The sequence below is a fragment of the Pseudonaja textilis genome, chromosome 17 (assembly GCF_049901715.1).
Source record: "Pseudonaja textilis isolate UNSWEBS1 chromosome 17, rPseTex1.2, whole genome shotgun sequence".
In the NCBI taxonomy this organism is placed as follows: Eukaryota; Metazoa; Chordata; class Lepidosauria; order Squamata; family Elapidae; genus Pseudonaja; species Pseudonaja textilis.
Genome location: NC_142006.1, coordinates 399,233 through 411,300, shown reverse-complemented (window position 1 = coordinate 411,300; position 12,068 = coordinate 399,233). Strand labels below are relative to the sequence as shown.

At 51.2% G+C, this 12,068-nt stretch overlaps 1 protein-coding gene across 1 annotated transcript in view; it reads left to right on the top strand.

Annotated features, from left to right (window-relative positions):
* Window positions 1-1,437: 1,437 nt before the first annotated feature.
* The window catches only part of BRD3 (bromodomain containing 3), a 34,039-nt gene continuing 23,408 nt past the window's right edge, over window positions 1,438-12,068 (top strand). Inside the window, 2 exon segments of the mRNA XM_026719184.2 lie at window positions 1,438-1,621; window positions 8,253-8,611. Of these exon segments, the coding sequence (XP_026574969.2) occupies window positions 8,411-8,611 (201 nt within the window). The 5' untranslated portion in view covers window positions 1,438-1,621; window positions 8,253-8,410.

Sequence of the window (12,068 nt, the reverse complement as noted above, 5' to 3'; positions counted from 1 at the left end):
CTCAATAACTCAGGGCAGTTCATAGCAAAGAAATTACTATTACAGTAAAAGATAAAACCTAGCCAGTATAATGAAGTCAGGGATGTGAAAGTAACTGTGGGAGACTGGAAGACGAGCCACAGCCTAGAGAAGGATCTGATGAATGAAATCTAAGTCTGAAGGCAGGGGGTATCAGAAGAGACCCTCCCTACTTCACTGAAATGCGGGGTGTGGAGAACAATCCTTTCAGACTTGCAAGGTTATTATTGTAATCTTATAATAAGGATTTTACAGTCATTGAAGGAGTCCTTGGTTAACAATGATTCCGAGGAATTTGTCCTTAAGTGGTCTGTTCATAAAGTGTGATACCACTTTCCAAACCTGACATTCGGTTGCCAATGTTAAGCAAGGATTGAGTCTCAGGTATTTCACAAGCAGGTTGGCAGGTAAAGTGGCTGCTGTCCGATGGGGAGGGCATGTGGGTGGCCAGCATGGCATGAGAGCAATGAGCATGTGGGGGAGAGGGAGATTAACTTGCCAGAGTGAGTTGCCACCTGCCCTGCCAGCTTTCCCATTGCTTGTGAGAAACTGGCAGGAAAGATGGCAAATGTCTGTCACCTGACTAAGATGCTGCCAACGGTTGTTTAACCCAGCTGCCAGGTGCCCAGACTGCAGTCATGTGGCATTCAGGGCTGCTGGGACAGCCAGAACTTTTGAGGACCCATCCTGGGTATCACTGAGTACCACTAACTTTGGATGGTCACAGGAAAAGTGGTCATTTTAGGAGGACTACCCAAATTTATGGCCTTGGAACCAGGTTTTCTGTGGCTGTTGGAGATGCCGCATCAGAGGTTCTGGGTAGTCCCCATGGGCAGCCCCACATGGAGCACGTTGCAGTAGTCAAGCTGGGGAATCATCTGATGCAGGGGTCTCCAACTCTGGCCGCTTTAAGCCTGGAGGACTTCAACTCCCAGAATTCCCCAGACAACAAAGCTTAAAGCGGCCATGGTTGGAGACCTCTGATCTGAAGGTTCCCCGACCCAGGGAGTCGTGCAAAGGCCTTCCCTGAGACTCCGGGCGAGAGCGGCCGCCCCGTCCGTGACAAAGACGGGCCCGAGGAGAGGCGCTCAGGCCGCCCCGGGGGGAGGGGGTTCCGCCGGGCCTTTCGCGGCCTGCACCTCGGAGGCTTCCAGGGCACTAACGGAAGCCGGCCTTCCAGCCGTGGCAGGCTCCGGGCCTCGCCACCCCGCCGGAGCCTCTCGGGACTGAGGCCTACCCGACCGGGCCACCTCCTTCTCCGCCAAGCGCTTTGTTGGCGGCGCGGGCGAAAGAAAGGCGGCGCGCGCAGGGCTGGGGCTTGTAGTCCCCGTCGGGGCGGAGCGCCGCCAAAGGCCGCGCCAGCGAACTACGCTTCCCGGCGGCCCCCGCGGCCGGCGCATGAGCGCTGCGCTGCGCCCCGTCCGCGCATCAGCCCGACTGGCCTCGGCGGGCGGCAGCGGACCGGAGCGGCGGCGGCGGCGGCGGCGGCAGGAGCGGCTTGGTACGCAACGCCAGCCAGCCAGCCAGCCAGCCTGCCTGCCTGCCTGCCCGCCCCGCCGGCCTGGCGAGGCGGGGGCAGCGGCGGCGGGGGCGGCGGGCCCAAGTAAGCGGGCGCGGGCCCAGGCCGGGAGGGGAGGGGGGGCGCTGCGGGGGCCCAACCGCCGCGCGGGGGAGGGGCGCGACGGCAACAAAGGCGGGAGGCGGGGGCGGGCGGGCGGCGACTCCTCTCCGCGCCATCTTCGCCGCCGGCGGCGACCACACAAAGGCCGGCGCCATTCGGTGGGCCCGGCGAAGGGGCGCCTCCGCGGGCGGTCAAAGCCCGGCCGGGCTCCCTCTCGGCGGATCTTGCCCCTCCGCCCCCTCCCCCGGGGCCGGCAAGCGGGGTTCCGGAGGGCACCTGGAGGGGCCTCTTCCCGGGTCCCCGCCGAGCGACCTTCTTTGGGGCGGGGGAGGTGCGCCCCTCCTCGCGGTCTCCGCTGCGGCGCTTCCCCCGAAGTTGGGGCGGGCTCCCCCCGCGGCCTGCCCCGGATGGAGGGCGGCTGCCGGCTCTTCTCTGCAGCAGAGGGGGAAGAGCGGGCGCCGGCGAGAAACACCCCCCCCCCCCAGGGCAGCGCTCTCCGGCTGCTTGGGCTGCGGAGTCGGTGCGCCCCCGGCCCGGCTGACCTCTGCCAGGCGGGTGCCGGGATGGAGCCGCCGCCATTCCCGACCGGGCTGGGCGAGACAGGCGGCCATTCATCGCTGGGTGGTTCGGCTGCTTGCCCGGCTCGCTTGCTTGTCCTAGGAAGCTCAGAGCTGCCGAGGTAGCGCAGCCCCTTCTTTGCCCTGATGAGACAAGACCGGCCTTGGCAGCCTGGAAGAGCTGGCAGAGAAAGTTAAGTGACACCTGTCAAAACCTGAGGAAGATTGGCAGGTTGGGGGTTCTCCCCCCTCCCGGGCTGCTGGTGTCCCAGCTCTCAAGCTGGACTGGGAAGCCTGGGTGGAAACGACAGCTGCCTATTAATGCCAATGGTGAATGGATTTTGCCCAGAAGGAGACCTGAGTGAAAGTTATGCTAAGCCAAAGGTTGCTAAATATGCCATAATTGATTGGGGGCAAGACCCTAAATCCAGCTCTGAAACCAGGCTGGGGTCCGATTGCCCAGATCACAGACCCCTGGGAAGCTTGTCTCTTGAGTCCGGCAGAAGAGGCCACCAGTCCCATTAGGAGGTCTCCTCTGCCCCATCCTTTAGGGCAGGGATCCCCAAACCTGGCAACTTTAAGACTTGTGGACTTCAACTCCCAGAATTCTCCAGCCAGCATAGCTGAAGTTGAAGTCCACAAGTCTTAAAAGTTGCCAAGTTTGGGGACCCCTGCTTTAGGGAAACGGTGAACGTGCATTTCTTTCATCAGGCTTTGAACTCTTTAATTGGTTTTGATTTTATGGGTGGGTGGACTTCATATTTTGTATTTTGTTCAACTTGCAAGCTAGCTTGAGCGCGTTCCAATAGCAGAAGGGCAGGATGCAAATTTCATCAGAAATGCCACGTTTTGGAGGAACGATTGTAAACCCTGGCTTATTTAGTGGGCAGCAACAAAGCTATTCTATGGCTGAACGCAGAGTGTGGTTTGAGCCAGTGTTTCTCTGGGTATTTCTTGGTGCTGATGGACTTTGGCCCAAGGCAGAAAAGCGGACACACACACAGCCAGTGCAGTATTGAAGTTTTGTCCACTTTTAGCTTCCTTAAAGAACAGGTACCAGAACGAACTAACCCAGTTCTCAGGAGGGGACTTGAGGCTTTTAGGTTGCTGTAGGAGAGGTAAAATGCTTCAAGTCACTTTGCTCAGCTCTGGGTCTGAAGTTTGGTTTCTAACCTGTAACTCTCTGGAAAGTCCTACTTTCTAATACTTATTTAAAACACTTGGAGGATACTCTTTGGATTGCAGTACTAATTGATTGGAGTTCTCAAAAAGCAGAAATCCAATAACTAACTGGGTGGAGGCATATATCAATACTTAAATGCGTACTTAGGAATAAACCCATTTGCCTATAAGATTACAATGGCCCTGTGATCGCACATGTTTTGGTTGTCAAGTAGTATTTCCTATTCCTGCCCAGATGACACTAAACTGCTAAGCCCAGCCAGCACAGACGTTGTTGTTGAAGAAGTTAAGAGAGATGCCTGTGCTCTCTCTTCCCAGCCCTGCCTGGGGAAAACAGGTGAAAGAGAGAGAGGGCCTCTCATAACTTGTGGGTGGACTTTGGAAGCAGAATGTATGCTTTGTTAGCCTGGTTTGGTACTTAAGTTGTGTGCCCCCCCCCCACCCCCAGTGGATTTATCCAGCACTGAGTCTGATAGAATAGCCTCGTTTCATAGTATGCAGGCTTCAGCTATAACCTTTGAGGCGTTCTGTGACTTGGTCCATACACTGTCTAACACATTGTTTTCTTAGGCATGGCTCATGCAATGAGCCATGATTGGTTAACGTTTGCACATCAAGCTATCGGAGCTTTACCAACTGCAGTTCAGTAGCTGGTTCATAGAAAGCAGCTGAAATGGCTTTGCATGCAGAGATGCAGTCAGTCCGACTTCAGCCATCTCTTCTTTGTGGGCTTTTATGTGTAATACAAACAATGGCGCCTAACAGTCGAGGTTCCATGGAGTCCTTGGTGCTCTGTAAGCTGGGTTGTTTTCTTTCAGACCTTTCATGACCTAACATCAGTACTACTAAGGAGTGCTGTTTGCTGTCAGTTTATATTCTGGTATCTTTCCCTGTCAGTGTGGATGGGGACAGTTAGAGATTCTTTGGTTGGGCTGTTTACTGATGGCTCCTTGGCACATGTATAAATGTTAAAAGTTTACGATCTTGTGGGGCTGCATCACTAGCTTTGCAGGGCTGCGGGTTGGGCATGCCCGGTGTAGGGAGGGGGCTTTGCTCTCGTTTTATATGCCCCTGGCTTGCCCTGTCGGTGTGGGTGGAAATGGTCTTGGTGGTTCTTGGTTGTTTATTCTCAGCTTGTTTGTCTGAGTTGGGGTTCCATTGCAGGGTATTGAATTTAATGTTTCCCTCCTATCAATAAGCTGGAGGTGCAGTGGAGGCTTTGCGTCTCTGGAGGTCTCTGTTCCTATGCTGGAGTTTGGGTATTTGAACAGCCCGCTCTGCCTGAATCACAGGAAAGCAGCTAAGCTGGTTCATGTGCTGCGAGCACCTTCTTCATGAGGATGTCTAAGCTTATTCCATGGAAGTGTGCAAAAAGTTCCACCCAGTGTGCAGAAAAGCCACCACTTTGTCTGTTCCCAAAAACAGCTCAGCCGGCTGAATGGCTTTCTAGAATCACAGACTTTGTCATTACTTGCCTTCCCCAGCAACAGGTTGTAGAAGGAACTTGGGGTAAATCACCTGATTCCCTGCGGCCGTTTTGGCCTACAACTCCCTAGTCACCAGGGCCAGAGACGATGAAAACCCTACTTGCCGGGAGGGCAGCATGCCAAAAAGTGGCTGGCGGAAGTGGCCGGGTTGACCTGACTCCCAGGGTCTTAGAAGGACCCTCTGGATGGAGGACAGCCGTTTGAGGGGAGCAGCGGAGACAGAGGGGGGCACCGCCGTGCTGCCCCTGGGATTGAACCGAGAGGCTTCCGGAATGCAGCGGCCTCTGAAAGTTTCACTGAGGAGCTGAAGTAAAGCGGTGCTTTGTGCCTGCTAGACACCCTCATTATTTGGAGGCTGCTTGACCTCTTACTTGGTTTATTTGCAGCAGTAAAAACGGTCAGTAGAATTGCAGCCATTTTTCTGTCATTCAGGCTTATTGTTTCTGACAAATATAAAAACTGGATGCCTGAAAACGTTCTTGGAAAAAGTCCACTTTTTCTTTGTGGGACTCAGAAATTCCCCCCACTTTTTTTTTCTTGGCAAAGTACTTGGTGAGAGCCAATTTGGTGTAGCAGTTTAAAGAAACCAGAAGAATGCAAATTGCCACCCTCCCTTAGGGATGGAAGCTGGATGGGTGACTTTGGGGCAGGTGCTCCCTCTCCCCAGCCTACCTCCCAGGACGGAGAAAATGGGAGGCATTAAAGCTGCAGAGGCTGCCTTGAATTAAAAAATGAAAGCAGGATGAAAAGCTAATCCCCACAATTGCCAGGTCTCAAGCAAGGTGACCCGCTGCTGTTTGCTGCCTTCCAGAGCCTCTTTTGTGATCTGCCCTAAACGCCACTTCTCGGCAGGGGGACCTGGCAGGTTGGAGGGCACCGCAAGGTCTTCTCCAGCACCAGGGGTGTCCCTGCTCCTCTCTGGCTCCTGGGCTCTGTTTAGGGGCTGCTTCTCCCGGTCCTCTCCAGCTCTGGCAGGGCAGTCGACATCCACCGTGCAGAGAGAGCGCTGCCTGGTTGAAGAGCAGCCGCTTTCCTTGAGGCCCGTTTGATGGGCTTCTTGGGAGCGCCTGAGTTCTCATGCACGGTTTCAAAGCATGGACTTGTTGCGCTTGATGAGAGTCAGGCGATTAAGGCTTCAGCTTAGATCCAAGAGGAGCAGCCTAAGCATCTGGACTCCACCTGATGACTGAAGGAAGAAGCCGGCATCCTGCTCTGCTTTGAAGCAGAGACCTGGATAATGAGCGGGGGTGGGGCCCAGGAGGCGCCCTGGGAAAGGTAGGAAGTGGCTCCGTGATTTCTGCATTACTCATGTCATTACTGGGCTTGTATATAACATTTACAGGGAGGCTGCTGGAATGAGCTTTCCGGAGCTCTTGCATCTCTTCAGGAGGGAAAGAATAGGAAAAAAAAAAACCTCACACTTTTTGGTTGTTAACACACAGGTAGTTGCAGCCGAAACAGAACCAGAGAGTCAGGCGATGAGTTATGTGCAATTGGGAGAACTTACTGGATAGTTTCCCATCATTTATAGCCAGGAGTAACTTTGCAAATTCTAGGCTGTGGGAACTATTGTTTTAATCTAGTCCAAAGTTTTGGGGATTGATACCCAAGTATAAACTGTTGTTCTGGTGATGAAAAACCGCTTCAGAATATTAGGAAAAGGTGGGATTTGTGGCGCCTGTGAGGGGGGAGGTTTTGCGAACTGTCCCCAATTTTGTCCCCCTCCAGGGAGATCCAAAGTGGTGGAGCTTCCTAAAGATGAGAAGGTCAGTTGAAGAAGGCGGCTGCCTGGGCCGTCTCTTCTCTTCGCACTCTCCCTTCTGGCCACAGGGATTGTTTGAGGAAACTCTTGGTTTATTGTTTGGAAGTTTTTATTTTTACTCCTCCCTCAGGAAAAACTTTACTCTTACCTGACTCATCTCTTCATGTGGAGAGCTCTGTGACTATTAAACACTTTTCCCAGTCGCGGGAGGCTTTGGGTAGCGTTTGCAGTTTTCACTGGGAAAAAAAGAGAGTCACTCCTGGAATTAGTCTGTTGCCTTCCTTAGGACAGCTCCCATATTTAAACAAATTATACCTTGATTTCCTATGTGAATCCTTGAAAAGATCAAATCTTTATTCACTTGAAATGACCAATGGTATAAAAATTGGTTTTTGCTCTTTGTCTGTTGCTTTACTTTATTGTCAGAATGAAAATGCCCCCAGACCCTCATGGTTAGTAGTTTTAAATTAATACTCCCTTTGTTAATACTTTAGTTCACATTGTCTAATGTAAAATGTAGCCTAATGTAAAAAAATAACGTTTAGCTATCTTGAGCAAACTATTGTTGCTTAGTTTCCTTACGCATGTTAAATGAAAACCAGGTCATAGTAGGGCTTTCTACATGTATGGTTTGAGCCACTGTCTTTGCACCCAGTTGCGTGCACCAGGGACAAAGAGCTGAACAAAATCAGTTATAGACCTTTGCTTCCATCAAGAAACTACTAGTAAAGACTTATTTGGAGCAAAGATTCTGACCCAAAAATATGGGATCCTATTTGCCATTTTGTACTTGGCTAAGGCAGATGTTAACAGACATCAATTTCCAAAAGAAGAAAAATCATTTGTGGTTATGGAGGTCCTTGGTGCTCTGAGCTTGATGGTTTCTTGCCGACGTTCCTTTATCTTCATTGATGCTTGTAGGATTATCCACTCTTTCTTCAAGAGGCAGGCATTGGCAGGACTCCAGTTCAAGTTTCACTTGAGGTTTTGTGTAACACACTAGATGTCGCCAACCCAAAATGCTTCAGTATGTTGTGGGAATCCAACCCTCGTTAAACCATAAAGGCCCCCTGTCCTTTGGGCCAGATCTTGTTATTTAGGCACAGCCGTTGGTAAATTGGGTTTGAGACTTCAGAGTGTCTGCAACTTTTCCCTCTGCCTGATGGGAAGAACTAGCTCTGGCCTTAGAAAGAGGGGATGTGATGGGAGACACACACCCCCTTTCCCTGATGTTTGTAATTGTCAAGGTGGCACCTCTGAACCTGTGGTTGGTAGGCGGCAGTTTACTGGACTTAATAAGCGTATCACGGACGGACTCTCTCGGTATCTTTTGGAAGGTTCTGTCCTGCCTGTGGTTTTTCTTTTATGTAAGGCTGTTCATTTGAGTCATAAATCTGGATGGCTTGTGGTCCTCCCAGAGTTGGTTGCCTCTTCCTCCGCTCTGGGGTGAGCGATGGGGATGCAGATAGGAGGCTGAAACTCTTCCAATGGATTCCTTCATATCTGGGGTGCCAAGTAATCATGGAATCTGGAAAAAGAGGTTGGATGCTTTGACCACAAAACATTTTGCCATCTGTTTTTCCCACTGAAGAAACTGATGTGCTTTTTCTCCTTATCCTTTCCAGGCTGCATAGCTGGTCCCTGGAAATGGGATGCCTGTCCCATGCGGGGAGCATAAAAGGTGGCCCTCCTCCTCCTCCTCTTCCTCCTCCCTTTGGCTGCTGCTGCTGCTGCTGCTGCTGCTGCTGCTGCTGCCCTCAGTGAAGCCAAGAGGCGGGGAACCATGTCTGCCCTTACATCAGCCATCCAGGCCCCCCAGGGGCCAGTCAATCCTCCTCCTCCAGAGGTCACCAACCCTACCAAGCCTGGGAGGAAGACCAACCAACTGCAGTACATGCAAAATGTGGTGGTGAAGACCCTGTGGAAGCACCAGTTTGCATGGCCCTTCTATCAGCCCGTTGATGCCATTAAATTAAACTTACCGGTGAGTGATATTTCCCATGTGTGCGTGGCTTTCTCTTTTTTTTTAATGTCTCTGTCAAGACATTTAGCGTTTAACTTCTGCACCATGGTTAAATTTATAATCAGGGCAGTGGTGTGTTTCAAATCTTTTTACCACCGGTTCGATGGGTGTGGCTTGGTGGGCGTGCTTTGCACGCATGCACGAAATGTGCACTTTGCGCAGGCACAGAGGCGTTTTGCCTCGCCTCCTGCAATCCTGCACCCTCCCTGTCACTTCAGCAGCCGTGCGCAGCAATTGCTGTGCCGTGCAGAGCAGCCACGCTTCCAAAGCAGGACACAAAGGTTAGTATGGGAGCCCAGGTGGGCCCAACACAGAGCATCGGAGAGAACCGGTTTGATCTCCACTGCTCATTGGCACTACCGGCTCGGCAGAACCGGGCCGAACCAGAAGAATACCACCACTGGATCAGGGGTGTCAAGCTCAAGGCCCAGGGCTGGATCCGGCCTGCAGGGTTCTTAAATCCGGCTCATGGGGAAATATCTTGGAAATATCAAAGGATCAGCCCATGGTGCCTCTGCTGGCCAAAACACGCCACGAGTGGCCCCCGGCCGCCCGTTTTCAGCCTCCCTGGCCTCCTGCAGCACTCTGCTGGCCAACAATGGGCTGCACGGGGGCCTTGGAGGCCTCTATGCGGCCCGTTTTTGGCCAGCCAAGTGCTGCAGGAGGCGTCCGTCCCATCTGCCCCCCCTTCCTCCCCCCCCCAGCTCGCAGAGGAGAATTACGATGTTGATCCAACCCTCAAAGCAATCCAGTTTGACACACACACCCCACCCCCGGCTATAGATCATTTTGAAGCTCTCTGCAAACAGAGTTAAAATTGTCACTTGAGGTGCAAAGGAAGATTCAGGAGGTTTACTTGGCTCTTTGGTTCCAGCTGAAGACCGTGTTTTTGATAGGCACGTGCTCCCTAACACAGCCACGGTTTCCCTGTGCAGGTGGAGTTTGGGCCTTGAAGGGGCAGTCAGAATCCTGCCTGCTAAGAGAATTCTCTAGTCCCTCTCTATGTTCTTGTGCTGCTACATGGTGAGATTCCCATCCCATCCCTGGGGAGTAAACATTGCATCACCTTCACCATAACAGCAAAAATAACAGCTTTCTGATGCCTTGCAATAGGCTTCCCGCCTGTGTTGAGTCGCTCAGATCCTGCAGGGTTTTGCCTTAACTTTCCAGATTCCCCAAGCAGAATAGCTGGCCAGCCTCATTTCTTTCTCTCCCCAGTTAATTTTTTATTTATTTATTTGAAATCCAGAAGAAAATAAGGAATCCTCTCCCCAAATATTGTTGAATTTTAGCCGAGACAAACATGACCACTCACATGGAATGATGGCACTTTGGCTCTCCATCTCAAATGAAGCAAAGCCAAGTAGAACAACTGTGACTATCAGTGTGGCTCGACATCTTGTTTCTGATAAAAGCCAGGAAAACACAAAATGGCCACAGCAATTATATCCTGCTTCACAGTGCATTTACAGCCCTCTCTCCTTGGTTTCCAGAGCCAGCCTCTTGGCCCCAACAATCTGGGTCCTCATTTTACCCACCTCGGAAGGACGGAAGGCTGAGTCAACCTGGAGTCAGTCGGGATAAAACTGCTGGCATTTGGTAGAAAGAGCCTGCAATGCTGTATTCTAACCACTGAGCCACCTGGGCTCCATAAATTACGGTGTTGCTGCTGCTCTTCATCCATGGCACTCAGGAAAGGAGATATTTTCATTTTATAGTGTAATTTTTTCCCCCGTTTCTATAAATTCGTTGCCCGTTTTTTGAAAAAGATTTTTTTCGATCATCATCATGGAACTAGCAGGGACCTTCTAGGCCGTCTTCTAGCCCAACTCGCTGCTCAAGCAGGAGAACCTACAACATCTCAGACAAGTGGCCGTCCAGTCTCTTCTTCAAAGCCTCCAGGGATGGAGCAGCCACGACTTCTGGTGGCAAGCAGTTCCCCTGGTTAATTGTCCTCCCTGTCAGGAAATTCCTCCTCAGTTCCAGGTTCCTTCTCTCCTTGATCAGTTTCCACCCTTTGCTTCTTCTCCTGTTCTTTTGTGCTTTGGAGAACAATTTGTCCCCCTCCTCTTTGTGGCAGCCCCTCAACAACTGGAAGGCTGCTATCACGTCACCCCCAGTTCTTCTTCTCTCTGGACTAGCCATGCCCAAATCCTGCAACCGTCCTTCACATGGTTTAGCCTTGTGGCTGCTTTTCACACTCATGACCGCTGCAGCATCCCCACGATCACGCAATCCAAATCCGGGCACTTGGGATGTATTTATGACGGTCGCTTTGTTCCAGGGTCCCATGATCCCCTTTTGCGACCTTCTGGCAAGCAAAGTCAGTGGTGGGTGAGCCAGATTCACTTAATGAGAGTTTGTTAAAATCAGCTCTTTAAAAGGTTTAAGACACTGGCTGGAATCTTTTCTATTGCTTGTGTTTGCAGTACATTGAATTCCAATTCCAATATGACGTGGTCGCGCTCCCCCAAGGTTACAGCAGCTTCCACTCCCTCTTCCACTTCTTCTCTATTAGTAAGAATTAGGTCCTGTACAGTTTTTCCTCTAGTTCCCTCCTCTGCCTTTCGGATGACACAGTTGACAGCTAAGTTGGTTAGGAATCCGTTCGATCTCCCACTTGCTGCAGAGTTTGTCTCCCAGTTGATATCAGGATAGTTAAAGTCACCCATTACTACTGTGGTATGTTTTCTACATACATTTGCTAATTGATTAGCAAAGAGTCCATCTATTTCTTCCGCTTGGTAGTATACATCTACAGCAATGTCATTCCTTTTTCCTTTTTTATTGACCCATATGGATTCTAGGAGGTTTCCATTCTTGATTGTTGGTTACCATATAATATGGTATGGTAATAGTGGTTACCATATTTTGTGCAAGAATATTCAGTGTATTTATACATTTTGCAAAGCAAATATATCCTATTTATGACAGTGGGGGGTTTCAGGGTGGTTCAGTGGGCATGGCTTGCTGAGTGCGCTTTGTACACACACACACGCACACTTTGCGCAGGAGCAGAGGTTCCCCTACTCGCCTCCTGCACTCTCCCTGGAGCTTCAGCAGCTGACGCATGGCAATCGGCTGTGCCCCGCAAAGCGGCTGCGCTTCAAAAGCAGGGAATAAAGGTCAGTATGGGAGCCCCGGCGGGCGGGCCCAATGGCAGTCCAGCGGAGAGAACCCATTCAGTCTCCACTGCTCATCGGCCCTACTGGTACACCAGAACCAGACCAGAGCGGTAGAATAGCACCACCGATTTACGATGGGAAAAGAATACCCAGGTATTTAGTGTTTATTGTCAAAACTCCCCATCATCATATTTATCTGGGGTTAATGATGCTTCTGATGGATTATTAAGACTGTCTTCCTGTCTTGCTGGTTTTCATTGTGTTGTGAATGTGATTGTTTTCCTTGCTCTACA